The following is a 26,842-nucleotide window of genomic DNA, read 5'->3' on the forward strand; positions in this document are numbered from 1 at the left end:
GTACCTCTCTCTAAAAGTGCAAAGTTTCAAAAAGTTCAATGAATAGAAGATTGTTGAAGGCAGAATAGATCTGGACAAGGAGAAGTCTGGAGATAAATTTGAGAAGGGAGGGACAGGCAGTAGAAACAAAAGTGAAACTGTTTGAGCAGCATATTCCAGAAGTCTTGAGGTCTTTCTGAGTGTAGCCTTCATTGATTTGAGATCTACCATACCATTCTCTCACTAGAAGGGAAAACAATAGCAGCAGGCCATAAAAGAAACTCAGTTTGGGAATATTTTAATGAAGTTCCTCTACTTGTGAAGAATATGTATTAAGGTTATAACAACCAACAAGAATGCACTTTTATGTAGAAATCCATGATTAAATCTAGTCTTCCTGACTAGTGATTTAAACCAATTTGATTTAAATCAAATCCACCCTGATGCCCAATTTAAAAAGGTACATGGTTGTCAAGCACAAGACTGCCTACCTATTTTGGGAAAGGTCACAGTTCTTTATACTTCCCTCCCAACCACATCCTGTAAGGAAAAACAGCGGCTCCTGGTTGGAGGTGCAGCGTGACTGCCACTAAGGCACGCTCCCTGCCTACCCCAGCCCCACACCGCTCCCAGAAGGGACCAACATGCCCCTGCAGCCCGTGGGGGCGGGCAGCACACAGCTCTGCACACTGCCATCACAGCTTCCATTACCAACAGCCCCCTGTTCCTGGCCAATGAGAGTGGCAGGGGCAGTGTTTGCAGGCAGGGGCACTCCCCCACCCCCAGCACTGTCCCTGCAGCTCCCATTGGCCAGAAAGCAGCCAATGGGAGCTGCAGGGACAGCGCTTGCAGGCGCGGGCAGCACACAGAGACCCCCTGCACCTCTCCCCACCAGGGGCCGAAGAGACTTGCCCCATCTAACCACCTCTTCTCCCTGACCACCCCCAGACCTCCCCTCCGCTAACTGCCCACCACCACCCCCTCCAACCCCACCTCCTTCCTGACTGCCCCCCCACCCCATCCACCCCATCCACCCCCACTCTGCTTGTCCCCTGACCGCCCCTGGAACCCCCACCCCCACTGCCCCATCCAATCCCTCCTCTCATTCCTGACTGCCCCCCCTGGGACACTTGCTCCATCCAACCACTCCTTCTCCCTGACCACCCCTGCTCCCATTCAATGCCCCTGTTCCCCACCCTCTGACCATCCACACCCCCAGCCCTTGACCAGCCCACTGAACTCCCCTGCCCTCTATCCAACCCTCCTCCCTGTCATCTTACTGCACTGCCTGGAGCACTGGTGGCTGGCGGCACAGCTGCACCAGGACAGGCAACTGTGCCGCTCGCCTGGAGCCAGCCACGCACCACAGAGCACCGGATCAGGCTGGGCTCTGCAGCTGTGCTACCCCAGGAGCTCACAGCCCTGCTGCCCAGAGCATTGCATTGGGGCTGCGGGAGAGGGAGGATGGGGGGGGAGGGGCTAGGGGCTAGCCTCCTGGGCCAGGAGCTCAGGGGCCAGGCAGAATGGTCCTGCGGGCTAGATGCAGCCCGTAGTTTGCCCACCTCTGGTCTAGAACATATACACAAACAGACACGCGTGCAAGCTCTGAAGTGCATGCACATCTGAACATACTAATGAATCTTGTGCCCAGCAAGTACGCATTTCAAGCTGTCAGCAGATAACTGTTTAAAGATTTTACACACTAAAATAGGAAGAAAGTGAAAATCTGTTTCAGAATACAAGGAAGTATTTGAAAGTTTAAAGAACAGGAAGGATGAAGTTTAGTGTATGTGCTGCAAATGGTGTGGCCCAATTATTAATGTAAATATTTGTAGGCTAATAGTTCTAAGTCTACAACAGTAAACTATTTATTCAAAGGAAAAGTTTTATGTGGGGATTAGAGATACTGTTTTCTTAAATGCAGAGGTGGCATTGTTTTCAGTTGTTTTAGTTCTGCAGCAAACCATACTGAATTCCATTCATCAAAGCCTTAATCTACTGAATACTTCCCCTCTCACCCCTCCTTCAGTCCACCAAAATAAGCCCTGTTATTTACCCAGAGAAATTAAGGTTTTTGCACCAATTTTCACCTGTTATTGTAGTAATAAGCACCAATAAATTCCTGGGAAAACCTAAATAAAATAAAAACTGAAAATGAAGGGCTCTGGGTATGCTGGATCATTAACTTCTTGACTGACAGTCCCCCAGCAGCCCTAATGTTTCTTAAATAGAGGCTTTAAAAAAAAAAAGATCTTGTAACATTTGAAATAAAAACATCCCTGATGACCTACATTAGCCCCATCATGAGAGTCTTGTTTTCCTGGCCAGGAAAAACATTCTTAAAACCGTTATGACAATCCATGAGGGAATCTGTCTTTAGTATCAAGAGTCAGTATTATGTGCAATTAAGATACCTAAAGAATGAATGCATGTAAATATTAAAGTGTTAATAGCTTTGCCTTCATAGTCTGTTCCATAACGATTAAATTTTAAACCACAGCAAATTATAGTAACACCATAAAAGGAGTTCCAACACTTGATGATCCCCCACATACTGGCTGAATGACTGTCTGTGTAAGTAGAAATAGGAACAATAGGAAGAACTTCTAAAGGGAGTCAGGGTGCCATAATGCAGGGGTTCTCAAACTGGGAGTCAGGACCCCTCAGGAAGTTGAGAAGTTATTACATGGAGGGAGTCACGAGGTCAGCCTACACCCCAAACCTTGCTTTGCCTCCAGCATTTATAATTATGTTAAAATGTTTTTAATTTGAAGGGGCGATCACACTCAGAGGCTTGCTATGTGAAAGGGGTCACCAGTACAGAAGTTTGAGAACTACTGCCATAATGGAAATACTGACCAGTTGGTGTAGTTAAAATGAAACCATGTGGACGGGGGAGGAAAGTACTACTCCAGAACTCGAAGCAGTAGGGCTCTCTCTTAAGCTATGTGAAAGTAGAATAAATTATATTGTAAAAGTAAGAATGGATTAAAGAAATGTTGTATGTACCTTTAAGCAGAAATAAGAAATGTTGAAATACAGGTGCCAGGAAAAGAAACATTAGGCATAAACAATGGTGCTAAAGGCAAAACATTAACAGAAGATGGGTAGTAGTTAGTAAGGGAATAAAATATGCATGCCTAACCCAGGTAAACTTATCTGATTCTGCTCCCTTTGTTATCTTGTTAAGTTTTCATCCTTTTATCTGTATAAATAAGTTTGTGTCTTGCATGGGGCTCACATTATCTGGGTGTTATTAGCAGAAGCGCTGTGCTAATAAAACAGAGTGGTCTGACAAACTGTGAGTCCTGAGTCTAACTTTGACAGCTATGTACATAAAACAAGGACACCTGATAAAGCCATTTGCTGAACTCCCCAAAAAGCCCGCAGACTCAAGGAAGCATTGATCCCAGAAAATGAAGACCGACAGAACAGAATTTATTTGTGTCAAGTTTACAGTGATCACATAATTCAAAACTTCAAGTTGAAAGCCATCCTAAATTAAATGCCATCCTAAGTTAAAATTCAGCTGATTTGGTTAATTTTCAGTGGGAGACACTGGTCATCCTCTGCCTTAGATCAATTTTCTTCCTACCTTTTCCTCCTCAGCAACCTGCCTTATGGAACACCACTCAAGTCTTTGTTGTCTTGCATGTATGAGACCATAAGCTCTTCAGAGCAAGGAATATTTTTATACATGTACAATGTGAAGTTTTACAACACTAAAAATTGTTAATAGCCACAGAATTTTCCCTGTTACAAGGCATCTGCACTTATTTACTGGCTGCCCAAAGTTCTGCCCATCTGATACAGCATTTCTTTTTACAACCAAGTCAAGAAGAGCTGATAGCAAGTGAAGTTTTGGCCTATAATCAGCTTAATCACTGCTTGGTATCCTTTGCACGTGTAGCCTATAAAAAAGGAGGAAAGATGGCTCTATTGTTGCGGCATCAGATTGGGACTCATGAGACCTACATTCCACAGCAAAGTTGGGAATGGACTTCTCACATGACCTATGCCAAGACTTGCTCTCTTGGCCTCAGTTTCCCCATCTATAAAATGGGGACACATTTTCCATTCTTCCACGCTTTGCTCATTGAGTTTATTTAGATTGTCTCACTATGTCCTAATATAGCACATAATATGATTGGGCCCAGACTTCAGCTGGGGCTTCTGGGGGCTACAATAATAAGTAACCCTCAGACTACTTGACTTAATGCAAAGAACATGCAATGTTGATTAGTTGTATGAACATTCAGATTTATTCCAAAAGACACTGATGACAAATGCAGAAATCTCATGTACTTAGCTGCAGAGAAGAGCAATCAATCAACATGACAGAAGGGTGAGAGAGTTAAGTGATTGTATTGGAAGAATTATGGCACAGTACTTTGCCTTTATATAGTACTTCGAGTGTTCAAAAGTTCAAAACTCTGCAATTACAGGATATCACACACAGTAAACATGCTCATGGGTAGACAGACATACCCTGCTTCCACCAGCTTTGTACAAAAATCTGACCCCATGGATCAGGTAAGTTTTAAATTTTATATCTTAAGACTCTTAAATTTTGTTTAATGGAGTCTCTTTCCTACAATAGGCCACAGATTGGCAATCTCCACCTAGCATGTGTTTTGGAGCTGTTCTGCTCCAATAAACTTCACAACTATTGCCAGGTATCCAGAGCTTTGCTTGGAATCTTCAAAGATATTTCTCTTGAGGAAGAGTAGTCTTCAAATTTGTGCCATCATGAGCCTAACAATTAGTTTAGAAATGACTCTTAAAAAAGAAAGTTACAACACCCAATTAAAGCCTGTTTTTATAAGAGTGTTTCAGATGCAGCTTATTTTTGGAAGCTGATGTATCAATGGAGATATAGGAAGGGAAAGGAATTCTGCACTACTGCATCAGCAAAAAAAAGTAATTCATGCATATCTGGTAGCCCTTAGAGATCAGTGGCAGAACTGCTGCCTTTTTGACCATTAAATCAAGGCAGATGGGCTTGTAGTGCTTATAAAAAAAATTATGGAGCTACCTCAAGATACAAGAATTCTTTAGTGGGAAAAGCATACTTAGCAGTGTTGCTGTCATGTTCACAAACCAACTCAAATTTGCCTTGGGATCAAAAGCAACAGCTTTCCTTCCAAATACAGAGTTCCTCCAGTATGGGGCCAAGTTAAATGGATGAAGATAAGCACTGAAGAGACAAGAGGATGAATGCCAAGATTTTTTTTTTTGGGGGGGGGGGGGGGAGGAGTGACAAAGTTAACAGCCTATTTGGGAAAGATTAAATATATGTTACACTGGATTCTTAAGAGCAGAAATCTGTTGAAATGGGAAGGTTTTAAAACTAATGCAGGGATGCTGTCACATTACAGAGTACTTTTGAGAGATTCTTAGACCTGCTAAGAAAGATTGGTGTTTCTATTTACCATTACTCATCTTAAAATGAGAAACAAAGTCAGCTTTACTTAACATCTCAGACCCTACCCCATTCCTGTAGTATTTGGATTACAAATGCTGCAGAGAAATTTCAATATGTTTTATTTTGTAAACCACATTTGTATTGAGTCTCTTTAAGAAGTTTATACATACATCCTGAATCTGGGTCCAAATTGCTTTAAAATTACGTTAAAGTGCTTTGGCTAAATCCAGGTGATATTATGCTGGATTCCAATAGTAGTATCTTTGGAAGAGACCATTATGAGAGTTCTGCAAGTCAGTTCTAATTGACTGTGTTCAGTCTGATGCAAATATTTCATTGTTCTCAGTGGCTGTTATTCAGGAAAAAAAAATGTATTATCCTACACAGTGTTACCTCTCCAATTTCACTAGAGCACAGCTGGTCACTGTCATTTTGCCTACAAAGCAACCCTCAAGTGCTTTGGGGCACCACACCCAGAGGCGGAGAACAATATTATTGCCAAAACAGAGTAGTTAATAGACACACTCTTCTATTCAAGAACACTCCCAAGCCTGATTTTCAAGTGCACACAAATATCTTCACACTATAATGATTTGCAGTTTAATATAACCCACATGTAAAGAATATGTGCAGCAACTAAAGAGCACTGTTAACAGAGATAAGACAGTTACCTTCCACATTTTAGTGAATATTTACTATTACTATCTGGTATTTGCAATGAGAAATTAATTCATGCTATATCTAGACAAGACACTTAAAGGCAGTTGTCAACTTAGCTAAAGTTCCAAAAGCAGATGGCTGCTTACTCCATAATCCAATCACCTGCAGCATTTCTTGTTGTACAGTCCAGAGAACTCCCTCTCAACTCTGAATGGGAAAGTTTGTTCTTTTCAGAATGATTGGCCAGGAGCAAGATAGAAAGCATCTGCTTTAATCCACGGTTTGTATGAGGGCATATCCAATGTTGAACAAGGGCTAAGGTCCCAGTTACATACTATTTTGAAAGAGACGATAACAGCTAATAAAGTTGTTTAAGTTCAGGAAGTATACATTTTAAGTTTGCAAAATGTTAAGGAGGTGCTGTTGAATAGTCTGCACTTTGTAAGTCACCTTTGTTCTCCCATGCTTTATACTAGGTATATTGTTTAATTTCCGTTTCCTCCTCCACACCTGGTGGCTCTTACTGCTCATTTGAACTCTTCCCCTCCAGTAACTTCCATCTGCTTCCCTCCTCACCCTAGCTCCATTCATATTGCTATAGTCTTGATATTATCTTTTATCCTCTACATCCCCCTCTGCAGAACTGTCTGTTCAGAAGAGCCATTTCTGAACATCCTGATTTTTACAATGACAGATCTAATCCTAGTGACTTTACCTCCCACATTCAAACAATATTAAAAACCCACCAACTCTGCATCCATCTTACATCCCTCTCACCCAAACCCATAATCTTTGTCCCATATCACCCTGGGATGACTAAATGCCACATTAGCTTCTCCCTGGATGGTCTGTGTCAATCACATTGTCTACTCACCCCACCCATGAGAACAGGCAATCTCAGAATCTACCAGAATGGACTAGCTGTTCTCAGCCACAATTGTTTTAAGTCTAACAGGGTTTAATAAAAGTGCATGGGTCACTTACGCTGCTTACATAGAGTCGTGTGGGCACAATAGACTCGGCTACCTGTGCTAAGATCACCGTTCACCTCCTGTTTCTGGACTCCCAATTCAGCCTGGCCTCTCCCTGGCTCAGTCAGTGTGTACCCAACCACTGTACTCCCACCTGGGCATACCCCTCCCCCGGGGGACGTCCTCAGACACCCTCACCATGCCGCCCAGGGCTCCATGTTTCCAGGGCTGAGCCACAGCGACTCACCAACCCCCGTGCGCGGCCACACCCCGCACCCCCGTTACAGGCCCAGCCACCCCGCACCCCAACAGTTCTCTAAGGGGCCTAGACCCACCCAAGCTAAGTCTCACCTACCTCCCCCCCAGGCTATGCTCTGCCCTTCACCCCTCCCCCACCCCAGGCCCTGCTACGCCCCACCCCTCCCCGTCGCTGCCTGCCTCACTAATAGAACCCCCTCCCCATACCCCCAGGGCCTCCGTGCCCTCACCCCGCCAATACCCCAGCATGCCCCGCGGGCAAGTCCTTTCCCTCAGCCCCCCGGCCGTCGCCCAGCCTCCCGACGGGCTTGGGGGACAGGCAGGCCCTGCCCCCCACTTCTACCGGGCGGGGGTTACAACGCTCACCTCGCCGCGCGCCCCCCGCAGCCGCCGTCCACAGCCCCGACTCCCCCGTCACGTGTCCTAGCCAGAACTAGTCGGCCGCCCGCCCGCCTATCTACCGCGCGCCAGCTGCGCCCCACCCCGACGGCCTCATTGACGGAGCTAGCAACCGACCTCCCGCGCCAGAGCTCATGTCGCATTCCGATTGGCCAGCGGCGCTGCCACTCGCCTGTTCTCCCGCCATAGACCACGCCCCAACGGCGCTGCCTTTCGTGGAGCGCAGCGATAGGCTGGCCGGCTACGCCGGAAGTGTGCTCTGACTGGCTAACAGGAGAGAGGCCATGGAGTGTGAGCGGGGAAGAGTCAGATTGCTGCGCAAGGAAGCGTTGCGCTTCTTAAAGGAGCAGTGCCTGGGTTCCACCCCCCCACTTTAAAATACCCCAGTTTAAAAAACGTAGTAAGAGAAGAGCCACCATAGTTAAACAACAAAGTAAAAGACGCAGTGAGAGGCAAAAAGGGATAAAGCCTAATGAGGAAAATAGACAAGAGCATAAACTCTGGCAAATGAAGTGTAAAACTATAATTAGCCCAAAAAGAATTTGAGGAACAGCTAGCCAAAGACTCCAAAACTAATAGCAATTTTTTTTTAAATACATCAGAAGCAGAAAGCCTGCTAAACAACCCGTGGGGCCTCTGGATGATCAAGATGCTAAAGGAGCACTCAAAAATGATACGGCCATTGTGGAGAAACTAAATTCTTTGCATTGGTCTTCACTGTTGAGGACATGAGGGAGATTCCCAAACCTGAGCCATTGTTTTTGGGTGACAGATCTGAGGAACTGTCCCAAATTGAGGTGTCATTAGAGGAGGTTTTGGAACAAATTGATAAACTAAATAGTAATAAGTCTCCAGGACCTGATGGCATTCAAACAAGAGTTCTGAAGGAACTCAAATGTGAAATTGCAGGACTACTAACTGTCATCTGTAACCTATAATTTAAATCAGCTTCTGTATCAAATGACTGGAGGATAGGTAATGTGATGCCATTTTTTAAAAAAGGCTCCAGAGGCGACCCTGGCAACTACAGGCCAGTAAGCCTCACTTCAGTACCGGACGAATAGGTTGAAACTATCATAAAGAACAAAATAGTCAACATGATTTTTGTAAAGGGAAATCATGCCTCACCAATCTACTAGAATTCTTTGAGGGGGGTCAACAAGCATACGGATAAAGGAGATCCAATGGATATAGTGTATTTAGATTTTCAGAAAGCCTTTGACAAGGTCCCTCACCAAAGGCTCTTAAGCAAAATAAGCAGTCATGGGATAAGAGGGGAGGTTCTCTCATGGATTGGTAACTCGTTAAAAGATAGGAAACAAAGGGTAGGAATAAATGGTCAGTTTTCAGAATGGAGAGAGGTAAATAGTGGTGTCCCCCAGGGATCTGTACTGGCCCCAGTCCTATTTAACATACTCATAAATGATCTGGAAAAAGGGGTAAACAGTGAGGTGGCAAAATTTGCAGATGATACAAAACTACTCAAGATAGTTAAGTCCCTGGCAGACTGCAAAGAGCTACAAAAGGATCTCACAAAACTGGGTGACTGGGCAACAAAATGGCAGATGAAATTTAATGTTGATAAATGCAAAGTAATGCACATTGGAAAACATAATCCTAACTATACATATACATAAATTAGCTGTTACCACTCAAGAAAGAAATCTTGGAGTCATTGTGGATAGTTCTCTGAAATCATCCACTCAATGTGCAGCTGCAGTCAAAAAAGCAAACAAAATGTTGGGAATCATAAGAAAGGGATAGATAATAAGATAAAAAATATTATATTGCCTCTATATAAATCCATGGTACGCCCACATCTTGAATACTGCGTAGCGATGTGGTCGCCCTATCTCAAAAAAGATATATTGGAATTGGAAAAGGTTCAGAAAAGGGCAACAAAAATGATTAGGGATATAGAACGGCTTCTGCATGAGGAGAGATTAATAAGACTGGGACTTTTCAGCTTGGAAAAGAGGTGACTAAGGGGGGATATGATAGAAGTATATAAAATCATGAGTGGTATAGAGCAACAAAGAGTCCTGTGGCACCTTATAGCCTAACAGACGTATTGGAGCATAAGCTTTTGTGGGTGAATACCCACTTTGTCGGAGTACATGCATGGGGCCAGTACTGAGAGGGGTGGGGGGGCTAACAGAGGCTAGCAGGGTTGGATTAACCTTTTGTGGGACCTCATGGAGCATGGCGCAGGGAGATCAGTCCCCGAAGTGAGGGGCCAGCCAGAGATAATGTGGCATGGCATGGCAGGGGAAGCCCCGCTCTGCCCAATGCGAGGGCACTATTTACAAACTGACAGTTGCCAGACACACAGTGGCCTGCCCGGCCCTATGCTGCCAGCGTGTCCCTTCCCCTCGGGGGCAGGCCCATGCCACACCACACAGCCCCCACCCCACACCCCGATTCCTTATGGCTAGAGGCCCCCCAGACCCACCCACAAATGCACAGTGCCCTGCACAACACCACCCCTGCCCACAGCCCCACCACAACTGCCCAGCACCCCCCACAGAACCCCTACTCCCTATAGGGGCCACTTCTGGGAGGGGTGGGAGGACTGGCAGAGGCTAGCATAGTGGCCAAGGGTGGGAGGGTTGGCAGAGGCCAGCATAGGAGCCAGGGGCGGGGGGATTGGCAGAGGCCAGCATAGGGGCTAGTGCTTGGGGAGGAACAACCAAGGAACCAGTTACATCCATGGTCTATTCCCTCAGCCCAAGTCTGCCCTCCTATAACTGCAGGACAGTTATAGCAGCTTGATAACACACCTCTCATTGCATCTTTCACATCCTCCCCTTCCATCCTGAGCACTGTACCTGGCCCAGGACCCACCCATCAACACATAGTGCTGTGACCAACAGTGAGAACAAGACTGAAAAGAGGATGTGCACTACCTAGGCAGGCCATTCATTCAGTTTTAAGCCAGACAGTCCTGTCTTCAGTACTGACAGGGGATCATGCTCTTTAAAATGGTGTCCTCTGTGCAGCATAAGCTAGCACACACTGTGCTTGAGAGTCATGCTGGCAGAGGGCTGGCCCACAGTATTCTGAAAGTACCTAGATGGCCAATATTCTGAGGATCTGTCAGTGGTCATCCTAGAACTATACCTCAGGCCTGGGGTATGATTTTTTTTTAATGAAATGTTTATATCTGCAAATATTACCAGATTTGGCAACACTGTGACTCCACATGTATCATTGTGCTGCATACTACTTAGGACTTTACTGCAACAGCAAGGACAGAATTCCCACCCTTCTGTTCCACATAGGGTGACCAGACAGCAAGTGTGAAAAATCGGGACGGGGGTAAGGGGTAATAGGAGCCTATATAAGAAAAATACCCCAAAATCGGGACTGTCCCTATAAAATTAGGACATCTGGTCACCCTAGTTCCACAAGTATGAACTAAAAGAAGAATCTAGCAGAACACAGGGTCTGTGACACACAGTTGAGCAGTTCTGATTCTATCCAATAGATGGCAGTGACGTACATACACAGGCCAATTTATTATAGTAATGAGTGCCATTGAGACAGTGCTGGTGTAAAACAAACTCTTGCTGGTTGCTTAGATAGGTTTTGCTGAATGATATAAAAAAAAATAAGCAATGTTGTATTAATTTATCTGAAACAAGGTAACACTGCAGAAGTAAAATGTTTTGTTAATGCTAAGTATGTTGCAAATATGAGCTTCATAATTCTCCTACCAATGCTGTGAAGTGGGGGAAGTACAGTCACCCATTGTTTAGACTGGGAAACAGAGGCACTGAGCAAGTGAGCAGTTTGCACAAGATCACACAACAAATTATTGGCACAGCAAGGATGAAAACCAAGAAGTCTCTGGCTCCTATTCCCTCTCCATAACTTATAATAAGGTCAGTGTAGGCCAGGGGCAAATAGGAATCTCAAATTAGGGAGAGCTGAGACAGACTACTAGCATCATTAATCCTTTTAGGCAGATACTATTTAATGGCCTATTCTAACAAAGTCTGGGTTCTAGACTAGTAGTGTTTGATTTTATGGCCCAGGCGAGGGTGTAACAGGATTTTTTTAAATGTAAAACTGATTTAGGATGACATAATGAATCAGCAAGATGAATGTCACCAGGGAAACAATTCCACCACACTGAGCAAAGGCCCAATACCAGGTTCTCTAGAAAGGTACTAACGGTTTCAAACCTCGGTGTGGTTACTCCCAGAGACTGAGTATACATTGTGGATAGGTGTGCAGAGAAACAGCAGCAAACAAATCACACAAATATGATCGCTTTCGAGATTAGGGGGCCTTAAATGCCAAGGTAAAAAAAACTTCCAGCTCAATACTTTTAGCACAAGGTAGAAGGGAACACCCAACAGAATCATCTGAGAAAAGTCACAAATCCTCAGAGACCTCCCAAGACATGATAGTGGAGAGACTGGAGTTTAGGTAAGATTGATGCACAGTAGACACAAAAGCCTGCTACAGTAGACAAACCAGAGGGAGGGGAAACAGAAGCACACACCAGAGTTTTGGCTGAGTTGGTGGTTAAGCAAGCACAGGTTATTGAGATCAGCCCAAAGAATACCAGGGAGAAGCGTGGTGAAAAAGAGAGACCACAAGGCAAACACGACTTTGTGACAGAGGCCGTTGTCTGTGTTTTTAAATGCTTCCATCAAGAAGGTTACCTGTGTTCACTGACTAACTGTTGTCTAAAGGAATAATTGCTGGCTTTGAAAGTAAATTCTAAGGAGCATAAGGAGTGCAACACCACAATGTGGTGAGGGGAGATGAGCACAACTAAGGATGAGTCAGAGTCCAGAATCTTCCTGTAAATGCATGAAATTCAAAAGCAAGAAGAGATTAGCCAGCCCCTGGAGTGAGCCAGCCCCTGGAATAATTGGTTCTCCATCTGATACTACTTCTTCTCTAGCACTGCCTCAAGATCAGATACAGAGCAGCAGCACCTCTTTTCCTCCAGCTACCTCCCATTTTCAGTTCTCTCCAAGTCTGGATCACTTACCAGTGAAAATTTCCTGTGTCCTGCCCACCATCTGCAATACCATTGCTACACCCCCAGAGACTTTGAACTCTGTTTTCACTGCAACTGACAGAAACAAAGCTGCCTGGAGGCATTCACTCCATTGCTAATCAGCAGGCAGCAAATGAAAAATAAATCAGATCAAGAGCTCTGGGGCCATCAATGGCTCTGTGCACTGACAGGCAGCAGGAAGTAAATACAACTGAACAGGAGGCGAAAATTGACTTTTGCTCACTTGAACTTTGCTCTGGGAGAGCGAAGAAAAGCCCCTTTCCATGTGTTGGGCAATAATCATAGGCTCCGGCAACCATTCCATGTAGAATAATGCATGACATGATATTTCTGTAAAGAAGTTAGGCAAATACAGAGACAGCTCCTTGCAAGAAGAGGGTAGAGATCCAGGAAGGCAGAAAGAGATATGGAGAAGGTCTAAAGGAAAGGAAGAGTTGACATTTTAAAAACAGTGAAGATGGATGCAAGGAATTTTATAGATTAGTTACAATGAATGGAAGAGGGAAAGGGGTAGGTGTTAAAAGGAAGAGGCAACAGAGGTCCAAGGTCAAACCATCAGTGAACAGAAATGAGGAGACAGGGAAAAGCAGCAGTCAACTGCAGCTGGGTGGAGATAGGGGACTCCTGTCTAAAAATACCTGGAATTAAAGGACCCCCCCCAAAGAATAACAACTTTACAGCCCAGAGCACATTAGGCTCATAAAGCTTCAGACTCACCCAAGCAGAGGGGAGAGAGATGGGATCAGTTCCTAGGAGAATATCGCCATTTGCTGCCTTTTTAATCTCCTCAACCTGCCCTCAACACCTTTTCACAGGAGCTGCAGCTCTCTGAACACATATTCAGATATAGCCACTGGCTGGATGAGGTGGAACACAGTTGTTACAACACCCATACCCCGAAGCTAGACATCTCTACTGCAGTTAACATGAAACTGGCAGCCCCTTGAAACTCAAGCAGCATGAAAGCTTGAAATAAACAATGGGGTCAAGTTGTTGTATTAAACAATCCTATATGCTTCCAAACATAGAGGCAAGGAAGGAAGTTCCTCCTGGCACAGACACTCCGGCTAGCATAGGGACTGAGTTGAGGGGGCTCCCTTGTGCCTATCTGAATCTCTATCTACCAGGGCCAGTTTGACCCAGGCAATTGCGAGGGCAGTCCTGGACACTCCCCTAAATTACACCCTAGCTTTCATGACTCCTATGGGCATTGTGGCCGCATGGGACTAGCCAAGGTACTGGATTGCTCCGCCCATGTCCTTCCCACTTCCTCTGGCCCATCCTTGTTCTGCTCTCGAATGCCCTCTGGGCCAGTGGTATTCACTGTGAGAGCCTTATGCCTGCATTACTGTACTTTTGTACTAGCATATTTGTCATAAAATGTCATAGACAAGCATAAATTGGTCTTCTGCTAAAATCTGATCTTCTGTGAACTCTGCTCTGGAAATCCAAGGAATAGTTGTAGGAATCCTCAACTGGGAGAAGCAAGGGACTTCCAGATATAAGTAATAATATTACTTATTTCTTTATAGTGCTTTTGATTAGTAGATCTCAAAATGCTTTACAAAGGAGGTCAGTATCATCCCCATTTTACAGATGGGGAAACTGCAGCACAGAGCAGGGACATGACTTGTAGTGGGAGTCTCTGAGCTAAAAAGAATGATGTGATGAGAGACAGTCTTTCAGTGTTAGCTCACTAGTTCCAGTTCGGCCCAGGCTGATAATGACTGACAGATGCTGCCATCTGACAGCGGTTCAGTAGCTTAGGTGGAATGAACTGATGGTCTCACTGTAGTTTCTAGGAAACTGGTGTCTGCATCAAAGAGCACCGTCACAAGTTGTACCCTGCTGTTGCCTGGAAGATCCAGTAGCAGAGCTGGCTCAAAATATTTTGTTGAGAATATTTGAAAATTGAAATTTTCTCTAGACAAGCTTCCTTTCTTATTGAAAAAACGGAAACATTTTCAGTTTTTCCTGACCAAATACCAAAATGTCTCAATTTCTGACAACTACAAACATTTGGTTTTAGATGTCAAAAAAAACAAAACAAAAAACAGTGAAGACTCAAAACATGCAGAGTGGTTGTGTGGGGAGGGGTAACTGAACTGTTTCCCTCTCCTGAAAATAAAAACATTTCAAAACCAGCTCTCTAGTGAACAGGTGCACAGACCGAACTACTGTCTTCACTACAAGCGGTTGACCCAGGTCATGGCCAAGTCAGATTAGCAGGACTGTGTGATCAAACCAGCCCCACTGTCAGTGCCAGGGCTGCTCCCTAACTTTAGAGTCTGCAGCAGAAGTTGAAGACTCAGGGCCAAATTCATTCCTGGTGTAACTCATTGACTTCAGTGCGATATCATCCTTCAGCAGTCTGTCTGTCTGCCCTACCTCATCCAGTACTTAGAAGCAAGTAGGGTCCATGTTAGAGCAGCTGCATTAATTTCATACTATGTAATGAACACAGACGTTACCCTGTACCCCCAACCTATCCTAGTCCTGCCCTGCAGCACACAATAAACAATTGGACAACTTACAGTGCTAACCCACTGAACTCTTTCCAAACTCTGGGCTTGGCTACACTTGAGAGTTACAGCGCTGGTGGTGGCTTTACAGCGCTGTAACTTACTCCCCGTCCACACTGGCAAGGCACATACAGCGCTGTATCTCCCTGGCTACAGCGCTGGCTGTACTCCACCTCGACGAGAGGAATAAAGAGAACAGCGCTGCTCTTGCAGCGCTGGGGTGCCAGTGTAAACAGTGATTAATCTTACTACGCTGTAACTGACCTTCGGAACCTTCCCATAATGCTTTTTAAGTAAAGATAACACTCTTTGTTTTGTTGTGAACTCGGGGCTCCCGGAGCTGCTTATCTAAAAAACAAACACAGCTACTGTTTGCTCAAGCAGAGGCAGGGGGATGAATGTCCACAGCTAGTGTTTGCTTGAGGAGAGAAGCAGCCCGGGGGTGGGGAGAAGGAGTCCGTTTTGGAGCAGCTGCTTATCTGGTCTGAAGGCTATTTGCATTTAGTGAATGAGAGAGGGGTGGGGGAAGGGGTCGAAACTTTTAAAAGGATTGAAGGTTGGTGCTGTGTATCTTCAAGTCCTTAGAACTTGCAAGGCAGGGAGCTGACACAGTGTCAGCTCCAAAAATCCACTGTCTCTGTCTCCCCCACGCTCCCTGTCACACTCCACCCCACCCCCCTCTTTTGAAAAGCACATTGCAGCCACTTGAACGCTGGGATAGCTGCCCATAATGCACCACTCCCAACACCGCTGCAAATGCTGCAAATGTGGCCACACTGCAGCGCTGGTAGCTGTCAGTGTGGCCACACTGCAGCGCTTTCCCTACACAGCTGTACGAAGACAGCTGTAACTCCCAGCGCTGTACAGCTGCAAGTGTAGCTGTTTTCATTAGACCTAATCCTGGAGCTGGACAGGCCATATGTAGGCTGTGTCTACACTGCCACTTTCAACGCTAAAACTTTAGTTGCTCATGAAAAAACACACCCCTGAGTGGCAAACGTTTTAGCACTGAAAAGCACCAGTATAGACAGCGCCACCCCTCGCTTGGGGTGGTTATTTTTTATTGCCGGGAGAGCTCTCCCTCGGCGATAAAGTGTGACTACACTGCCCACGTCACAGTGCTGCCGCGGTCGCGCCGTAACATGGGCAGCATAGACATACTCTACACTGGCAAGTTTCTGCACAACAAGTTATACCACTTCTATTAAAGCGCTGGAATTAAACTGCAGTTGAATGTCCATACTGTGCTCCTTGAGATGGTGGAGCACATCCCCATTAGCAGCTCTTGCAATGACAAAGAGAGCAGTACATTATGGTTGCTATCCCACTGTGCAACTGGCTGCAGGGTGCTTTGGGAACGGTTTGCAATGCCTCATGGGGCAGGCACAGCATCACATGATGCAGGTTTCACAATCTCATTGTTCCATGGGCATCCTACTACATTGCCAGCTGCTTTTCAACTGAAGAGGGGGTGGGTGGCAAAATGGGTGACAGGGAGTATGTGTGTGTACAGGGGTGGGTGGGAGAGAGAGTGTTTTGGGGGAACAGAGTGTGTCAGCAGGCTGTCTTGTAAGTTCAGACAGCGGCAGGAAGCAACCAGTCCGGAGGCAGGGGAAGGGGGAAACCCCAACATCAGTCCTCACCTCCCTCCCCAGCTCTCTGCACAGCAATCTGTCTTTCTCTCTCACACACAGGCCTGCCTCTGTGTTCAACAGCAGGAGCATTCCACATGAATGGTTTGCCTTGTGTTCCCGATAAGCAGATAAGCACAGCACCCAGAAACGAGCTTTGAAAGCACTGGAATGGGTTACCTAGGGAGGTGGTTAATCTCCATCTTTAGGGGTTTTTAAGGCCCCGCTTGACAAAGCCCTGGCTGGGATGATTTAGTTGGTGTTGGTCCTGCTTTGAGCAGGGGGTTGGACTAGATACCTCCTGAGGTCTCTTCCAACCCTAATCTTCTATGATTCTATTAAAGGGGAGGGGCACATGTCTCCAGGGCAGCCAAGTTCAAACCAATGAGCAGAGAGTCCACGTCTGGGATTATGGGACACTTCCGGAGGCCGATTGATTGGTTTCTGCGCAGTAATGTGTTTACACGGCCAATACAGTGCTGGAGCCTCTGCGCTTTAAGGCTTATGACTCTCATCGAGGTGGCTTTTTTGCAACGCTGCAACTGAGAAGTTTCTGCACACAAAGTGGCTTGGCAGTATGTACACCTCGGGAGTTACACTGCAGAACGCTGCTTTACTTCACAGTAGCTTGCCAGTGTAGACAAGGCCTTAGAGGGAACTTAAAGATTTGAATAATTCCCCTGAGCCTCCCGCCTAACATAGCTCTCTGTGACAAATCAAAACCTTGCCAGCCACTTCCTCCTTCTAAAGAAGACAGACAACCAAATGTGGCTCGTGCTGGAGGATGAAAGAGAGGTTTCTGAGGCTCTGCAGTGGTTCATTTTGGACGTACAGTAAGTCACTAATGTGAAGAAGGGACTCAGTCCCAACGAAGTGGAACTTATAGGCCACAGAATTTGAAGCTTCGCACTCCTATTCCCCACCAAGCGTGAGATTCAAGGAAGGACACAATTCACATTTTCTAGCATATACATTTGGCCAGGGCACTTCAAGTCCAGCCAGAGGAGGTTTCAGTAGCTGAAGTGGACGACTGGATTTGGGTGGGTTCTTTTAACACGATTAAAGTTCTGGCCATCACCAAGGGAAATTTGTTTATTTGCATTTTGTGTCTAATGTTATTATATTTTAATATTTCCTGGTGAGGAGGTGCAAATATTTAACAATTCTGATTTGCAGGCAAAGAATGATTTGCAGTCTTTGATTTTTAACTAGCATCACCTAGCCAGTATCATTGTTGTGGTCACAAAGGTGAAAGAGGGTGGGGAAGCTCTTCCTGGTGCTATGCAATCCATCCCCGGGCAGAGTTTTTGTTTTCCAGTGCCTTGTTAGGTTTACTTTTCAATGCCTAAGTGGTGGGTGTTGTCTTCATTCCGTTCCACTACTTTGGGTGTGTCACCTGAATAATCTAGTCGAAGGGAAGGTCCCAGTGCACTACATGTGTAATATCATTTTGCTCTAACTGGTGGCCACAACATCTTTGGAAAGATTGTTACAGGCTAGGATTCCCTCCCTATTCAAGCAATTCATAATTTGCTACCCGCTCTGGGGCTGCAATGTACACAAGCTAGAAGCATATTGCAGAGGGTTTTACTGGGCCTAGCACATCTTGCCCCCTGCAGCTTTTGTCTGTGAGATAAAGCAGATCACTGTGGCATTTGGACACATAGGGTCAGAAATACCCAATCTAGATTTACAAGGCAGGAACTATGCATTTAATTGCCCCAGGAGGCTCTTTTACAGTTATTTATCAAACAACAATAAAAAAGTTCTCTCTGTAAACTACAACCCCTAGTAGTTATTGGGGGGTTTTCCAGGGGTGTTCTGGAAAATGAGGGATTGAACCGGGGAAAAATACAAGGGCAAGTGTGATGGGGTGAATGGCCTTCGCCTGTTCCTAACATTTCTCCATTAAGGAATCAGCATCAAACTGGTTCTGCTACAGCTCCCAAATGTTTTCAATTTGCAGCCCTTACTGCTTTCTGGTATCAAGAATGTGTCAATGTCTCCCTAGCAGAGCAGCTCTGCTACTGCTTAAGCTTCACTATGTGGTTTTGGGCCTAATTCTGCCTTCTTTGACAGTGTTGAGTGGCCCTTTACTCCTCAAGGAGTTTAATTATTTGCAAAAAAGGCACTGTTCAATGTGAGTAAGAGGAATATGGGCAGCATCAAGACTTTTTATTTGTATATTCTAAGGATCCCAACCTGCCCTCTGTCTCTATGGGTGCCAAGGATAAGAACCCAGCAGAGTTGGGTACAGGGTGCAGAAGAATGTCTCCCTGATATTGCATTTGCAGGTAAAACTGGCTACTTGGTATTGTTTATCAAGTCCATCAATTCATTTACATTTCTTCAGTTAAACACAAACATTGCATTTTGTACCTGTGATAAAAACATACCTAACTGATATCAGACTCTGCTACTGCCTCAGTTTCCCCATCTTGGGGTTCTCAAGAGACTGTCCCCAGACTCTTGTACAAATAACCCCCTTTTGTGGGGTCTGGTTTATTAAAACAACACAGTTTAATTGGCAACTTAAACCAAAACCAGTCTTTCCCCAGCTCCACAGTTTCTTCAGCTCCTGGCTGGGCTCAACAGTTCTTTCCCCAAACCACAGGTGCTGCTGCCTGACAATTCCTTAAGCCTCTTCAGGCTATTTCTCCTCGTACAGTTTCTGTTGCTACCCTTCACTGCATGTCACTCTAGCTAGGCATTTTCATCTGAGTGGCATAGAGAGCCCCATCTTCTCTAACTCTGACTCCCAAGCAGGTTTTTCTTCTCTCAGTGATGGAGGAGGCTCCCTCTCACAGGAAGTCCCACCCATTAGGCCATCAGGTGATCCTGGTCACTTGACCCAACCACTGTCCTCTGGGGCCAGAAAACTAGCTACCCATGTTGGGCTGAGCCCAACACCCTAATAGGGTTAGCCCACCCTGTGACAGTAACCCATGAGTTTAGTGATGTTTAAACACATGCTCCAAGCATAACTTTGAACTAACTGCCACATCTACGTCCACAACTCCTCCCAGTACAGAGCCACAATGGTTTTGGGACTGAATGTCTCATTGAACGTTCATGGTAAGCCTGAAACGCCATCTCCTTCTAACAGAGCCTAATGATGGGATACACAGCTGCTTGCACAATCTCTCAGGCATTTTCTCATGGTCCCATGCAATTTCTGTCCGTGACTTCTGAACACCTCGTTCATTACATTACAAGCACTTACCTTAAAATCTCACCTTAAACCACCCCCTTCTACCTCACCTACACCTTATAATTCCCACCTACTGCCTCTGTATAAGAACTTGTTTTTCTGAATAGTCACCATAACACTTTACTGACTGCTGCAGCCTTATATTATTTCACTCGATAGTGCATTTTGGGAGTGCAGTTTCTGTGGGAGAAGCTGTCAAAGACAAAGTTAAATTCTTCAGCAGGATGCTTCACTGTATTGATACTACAATAATAATAAAAAAGCTGTTGTTTTTCATTTCCACATACAACATATCACTAAAAATTATGCAGATGCATTTTAACTCTATTACTGGGTGTTTCTTCCTAGCCAGAAATGTTGCTGCCATTGTGTTATTTTTTGGTTTGCTCTCTCTGGTACCTACTGAAAAGGCAATAGAAAAATTGGCAAAAGAAAGGGAAAGAAGATGTCCTATATACACATAAAACCCTCTTGGTAGCACAACAACTTTGGCTTTTTTAAAAGCTTTGAATGGGGAACATTGTTTTTACTGTATGTCTCAAAGGATGTAGACAATCCACCCTTCATAACCTATGTAAGTAACTTCAACATTGTATTTTGACTTTTCAGCCATGTTATGTGCAGGCAATGCGGCGTTCTATTCATTTTATTGTCTCATAAAACACACAAAGCATACTTTATTCCACAGCCTTTTACTGTACAGGAACTCCTCACTTAATGTTGTGGTTATATTCCTGAAAAATGCGACTTTAAGTGAAACGATGTTAAGCGAATCCAATTTTCCCATAAGAATTTATGTAAATGAGGGGGTTAGGTTCCAAGGAAATTTTTTCTACCAGACAAAAGACATATATATATATATACACATACATACATACATACACACACACACACACAAACACACAGAGTATAATTTTTTTAAACAAACAATTTAATACTGGTACACAGTGATGATGATTGTGAAGCTTGGTTGAGGTGGAGGAGTCAGAGGGTGGCATATTTCCCAGGGAATGCCTTACTGCTAACTGAACTAGCAATTGACTGAGCCCTCAGGGTTAACTCTCACAACACTCTATAAGGCAGCAGGAAAGGAGGGAGGGCAGACAGAGACACACACCCTGTGTGTGAGAGAAAAAATGTGCATTTCCCCTGTAAGTAGCTGACCCCAGGCTTAAGTACTCTGCCTTGTTAATTAAATCAGGTTGAGACAGCTACTGCCTAGAAGCTCCCTCCCTCCATCGGGTGTCCCTCCCTCCCGCTCTATGGAAGATGGGGTAAGCGGGGTGCAGGAGTAGGGGGGAAGGGGAGACACCCTGACATTAGCCCTCTTTTTCCCCCTTCTCCCTGTACAGCAGGCAAGAGTCTCTGGGAGCAGCTCCAAGGCAGAGGGCAGGAGCAGCACATGGCAGTGGGGGGAGGGACAGCTGCTGCACAGGGAACTTAGGGAGCTGATAGAGGGGGGCTGCTGGTCCACTCTGGTTCCAGCCAACCACCAGCTTGCTGTAATGGGCTGCTCTTCCCGCAAGCAGTGGACAAAATAGGCGGCTGCCAAATAACGTTAGAAGGGAGCATTTCACAACTTTAAACAAGCATGTTCCCTAATTGATCAGCAACTTAATATCGAAACAATGTTAACTGTGGGGACTTTAAGTGAGGAGTTCCTGTAGTGAAGTCTTCCTAGTTTTCCTGCAGAAAGACTTGTTGGGTGTTTTCTAGGTTTTTGTTTTGTGTTGTTTTTGTAACTGTTTTAGCTTTTATTTAAAGAGGAACAATAACTTTGATAACTCAGATGCCTTAATTAAACAAAGTATCAGAGGGGTAGCCGTGTTAGTCTGGTTCTGTAGAAGCAGCAAAGAATCCACCAGCAACTGCACACCGCACCATAGTAACTCTAGCTCAGGAACCAACCCATGCAACAAACCTCGATGCCAACTCTGCCCACATATCTACACCAGCAACACCATCACAGGACCTAACCAGATCAGCCACACCATCACCGGTTCATTCACCTGCACGTCCACCAATGTAATATATGCCATCATATGCCAGCAATGCCCCTCTGCTATGTACATCGGCCAAACTGGACAGTCTCTAAGGAAAAGGATAAATGGACACAAATCAGACATTAGGAATGGCAATATACAAAAACCTGTAGGAGAACACTTCAACCTCCCTGGCCACACAATAGCAGATTTTAAGGTGGCCATCCTCCAGCAAAAAAACTTTAGGACCAGACTCCAGAGAGAAACTGCTGAGCTCCAGTTCATCTGCAAATTTAACACCATCAGTTTAGGACTAAACAAAGACTGTGAATGGCTTGCCAATTACAGAACCAGTTTCTCCTCCCTTGGTTTTCACACCTCAGCTGCTGGAACAGGGCCCCATCCTCCCTGATTGATCTAACCTCGTTATCTCTAGCTTGCTTCTTGCTTGCTTATATATACACACTTGCCCCTGGAAATTTCCACTGCTTGCATCCGAAGAAGTGGGTGTTCACCCACGAAAGCTCATGCTACAAAACATCTGTTAGTCTATAAGGTGCCACAGGATTCTTTGCTGCTTAATTAAACAAACACCTGCTTGAATTAAATGCACTTTGAGCCTGAATATTATGTCTTTTTAATTTCACATCATTCCCCCCCTCTCCCTGTTCTACCTTGTATAATGCTGCACATCCTTACTCATGAATAGGATTAGAATAACACATGTACATTGTAACTAACAAGCCTCTTCTTTTACATTTTTATTTATTATCTAAGCCATTCTCTTATAGAAATTGTATAAAACTTGTTTTATAACATAGTATATACCCAACTATAAATTGGCCTAAGGAAGTTTCTAAAGTTGTATTGATTAAATTGGTTATTGGTGACTTTCTTCAAGTTTATCATATTGATCACATACTGTGTGGTTGACACTTTTCTACTCTTCATCTTTTGTCTTCTCAGTTGACAGTGTCGGTTTAAATCTTTCATAATCTCATGTTTAGGTCCAAACTTCTGTTTTTCTTATACATCTACATGTAGCCTATTTATTACTTTACCTATCAAAACTCTACATAATATTATGCTTTTGTCCTTTTTCCTCCCATTTAGTTTCATTAATTTTATATCTTAAATGTTAGTTTAATTTTGATTATTGTTGAAGATGTTTCTCCCTTCCTTAGTATTCAAAAAGGTTCTAAAAAAATCAGGTTTGGTAGCGGGTGATGACCATCTTCCAGAAAACTCCAAAAAGTTCCTCCAGATTTCTTAGTAGTTATCATTTGGCCTTCTCCCCTTTAAAGCTGAATTGATGAGTTAATTTTTCTAGTACCAGAATTTCCCACGCTTTTTGATAGCGGTCAGTAGCTTTAGGGGAGTCACTCCTCTTCTACCACCTTGCTATAGTAATTTTAGCAGCAACTATGAGATAAGCCATAAATTCTTTATGGCTTTTTTTAAGACACTGAGTTTTCTGGACAATTTAATTCAAATACTAAAGGGTTATCTAACAGCTGACACCCTGTTATCTCCCTACAGCTTTCCAAAATGTCTTAATTTTGGACCCATCCACCATATATAGAGAAATCCTCCCAATTTCATCACATTCTCTCCAGCATTTACCAATCCTGTACCATAAATCTATTTAATTTTAAGGGGAGTTAGGGCCCACTGATTAATAAAATAAAATTATGTTAAAATTCTTTATGTATTTATTGAGATGTGGGGGACCATTGCTCCATATGTTCTCACATTGTTCAGTTTTGCTTGTCTATGCCCAGGTCAAACTCCACCAGAGAGGTCCTTTGGGGCCATCTGCCTGTCCCAAGTCAGGGTAAAGGAGGAGGGTTGGGCGTGGGGCTAGCAACTCCACCCTGTAAAAATCAGCTTGCTACAGAAACGCCAACAATAGAGTTAACAGAGACTTTTAGCCTAGAAAAAGAAGGGTCTTCAACTCGAAGATGCATGCCTTCAGGTTGATAGCAAAAATGGGGGCTACCTGACTGGAGCTAGAGGCGAATGCCCAGGATAGAAGACTATGGAGAGATCTGGTGTTGGCCACCCCCCGTTGGGGTGACGGGCATGAATGAATGAATGATGCCCAGGTCAACTTTCCTTCTTTTCATAAACATAGGTTGTCTTCTCTAAGTAACAGAGATGACTTTGTATAGAATGGACAGGAAGCCTTTCTGTTTCATGGATGTAGGGAGTCGTATCTCAAATTCTTTCAACTTTCTGCCTTTTTGTAGGGGTGGGGTGAAAAGTGTCTCAATGGTAGGTATTGATATACTGCAATTTCGATGTATTTTGTGAGCTGTTGTATTTCATCAACTGATCTATATGGATTGTCTCTAAATAGTTGCCCAAAGTTTGATATCCCTATACATTCCCACACTGCAGAGGGAGGCAAAAACCAAACAGACCAAAACAACAACAAAAAATTCCAATGTCACTGCCAGTCTGATCTGAGGGGAAAATTCCTTCCTGACCCTACATATGATGTTCAGTTAGACTCTGAGTATGTGAGCAAGAACCAGCCAGCCAAGCACCTGAGAGAGAGAGAATGCTTGGTGCCACCTTAGAGCCCTGGCCCACCCTGCCCAATGTCCCATCTCCAGCTGTGGCTGGCCCTGATGTTTTAGAAGGAGATGAAAACCCCTCCAACAATACATTGGGGTGGAGGCGAAGGGAATTCCTTCCTGACCCCTGGTGGTGGTTGGCTGAAATCCTGAAGCATGAACTTTAGGAACATAAGAAATAAACCGGAGGTAAGCCCCAGGGCTGTTGAGCCCTGCCCTCTACCATCACAAGCAACCCCGTCAGACAATTTAATTAATACATTTGTCTAGCTCTCTTCAAACTAATTGTTTGCACTCACAGCTCCTGTTGGAGGCTGTTCCAGAATCTCACCCCTCTGATGGTGAAAAACCTTCTAATTTCCAGCCTGAATTTGTTCATGGCCAGTTTATATCCACTTGTTCTTGTACCAACATTGTCCTTTAGTTTACGTAGCTCTTCACCCTCCCTGGTATTTTACCTCCTGAGATGATTTCTCTCTATAAATGCATCTCCTCTCGGCCTTCTATTTGCTAGACTAAACAAGCCAAGCTTTTCCAGTCTCCTCTCATAAGTCCTCCATTCCCTGATCATCCTTGTAGCTCTTCTCTGCACCTGTTTCAATTTATCTTTCTTGAACATGGGCAACCAGAACTGTACACAACAGTCCAAATGAGGTCTTATCAGTGGTTTGTACAATGGCATTAATACTTTCCCTTCTACTGGAAATGTCTCATCTACTACCCCCTAGGATCACATTTACCCTTTTCACAGCTACATCACATTGGTGGCTCATAGTCATCCTGTGATCACCTACACACCCAGGTCTCTCTCCAGCTTTTTCTTTTCCAAGGGATGACCCCCAGTTTGTAGCAGAAATTGTTATTATCCCCTATATGCATGACCCTTGCACTTTGTACTATTGAATTGTACAGTGAGAATTGAAAAAGAATAAAATGCTAAAGGTTATCTGCATAGGGAAGAAAGAGGTAATGCCCATTATGAGGCTAAAGGTGGCCTGAAGAATTTTGGCTACTCAGAAATGTATTGATTGATTTTGCTTCTGTTTAATATTAAAATATCAGACCCTGTTTTTGCTGGATGACTGGGCTATTGGAGGGATTATGATGTCACATGATATTGAGAGGAGAAAGGTTTTTTTAATTCTTGAAAACTCTTCACACCTGATTCTCTTCTCATTTACACTGAATTTATACTTGTAGAACTCCACTGATTGCAGTGCATATTGTCATGATTTTACAACAAAGCAAGTGAGAGAAGAACCAGGGCTCTGATTTTTGTTTGTTTGTTTTTATTTCCTGTTGTTAATAGACTCCAACCTGATTAACAGTTGGTAGAAACATTCTTTTTAAAGATTAAAAGACTCCAACCCCTTGGACTGAGGTCTGAGAACTCCTACCCCTTCTTGTTTCCTCAAGAAAAGCCAGAGAGTAGAAGACAATATTCCTAATACTTCTAAATTAAAACAAGCAAGCAAGGACATTCCTCTGGTATTCTTATCCATCATAAAGCAGCAAAAAAGGGCACCAGTTTATCTACTTCTTTTGCAGTTGTAGCATTAAAAATATATATATTAGAAAATGAGAAGCCTGTTCATGTTACTTGATCTTTTGTTTAATTCCTGTCAGCTAGGTTGGGTTGGCCTTGTTTTCTTCCATAGTTACATTTAATGATCGTGTTATCTTATTCCTCTCTCCTTTTCTGTGTTTGGATTAAAGGGAAACTACTCAGCAATAACAGGGAGGAAGGAAACAAAGGGCTGTATTCAGCTCACATATGCCAATTTTACATTAGCGGGAGGATATTCATTTCAGTGGAGTTGCTCCTGATTTACACAGGTGGAAATGACAGCAAGAATCAGTGGGGTTTTTTGCTATGTCCTAATGCATCCTGCAACCTTCACAGAACTCCCACTGATGTCAATGGGAGCTTTGCCAAAAGTGTAAAAACTGAGGGTGAGAATTCCAAAGCCGACTGGAGGATTTAGGTGCATGACTGACTCCCATTTGTTTCACTGGGAATTGTGTGTCTAAAGCTCCTTGGTGTCTTTGAAAATCTCAGCCTGCAAGATTTAACAGAATCACAGAAATGTAGGGCTGGAAGGGACCGCAAGAAGTCATTTAGTCCACACACCCCCTGCACTTAGACAGGACCAAAGTAAAGTATTACCCTGCAAAATAGATTCTGTT

At 44.3% G+C, this 26,842-nt stretch overlaps 1 protein-coding gene across 7 annotated transcripts in view; it reads right to left on the minus strand.

The window, feature by feature from the left end:
• CANX (calnexin) overlaps positions 1-26,842 on the minus strand; it is a 60,979-nt gene that overhangs the window by 23,796 nt on the left and 10,341 nt on the right. Inside the window, exons 1-2 of one of the 7 annotated variants that reach the window (XM_039484622.1) lie at positions 7,660-7,757; positions 6,227-6,398 (exon numbers count right to left, since the gene is read on the minus strand). The exons of 3 other annotated variants lie outside the window; for them this stretch is intronic. In XM_039484622.1, coding sequence (XP_039340556.1) covers positions 6,227-6,235 — 9 coding nt within the window. In that variant the 5' untranslated portion in view covers positions 6,236-6,398; positions 7,660-7,757. Of the gene's footprint in view, positions 1-6,226; positions 6,399-7,048; positions 7,240-7,659; positions 7,776-7,809; positions 7,833-26,842 lie in introns of those variants that run through there. 3 more of the 7 variants (XM_039484628.1, XM_039484624.1, XM_039484626.1) reach the window with 3 other exon arrangements.

The sequence above is a fragment of the Mauremys reevesii genome, linkage group 8 (assembly GCF_016161935.1).
Source record: "Mauremys reevesii isolate NIE-2019 linkage group 8, ASM1616193v1, whole genome shotgun sequence".
Taxonomy (NCBI): Eukaryota; Metazoa; Chordata; order Testudines; family Geoemydidae; genus Mauremys; species Mauremys reevesii.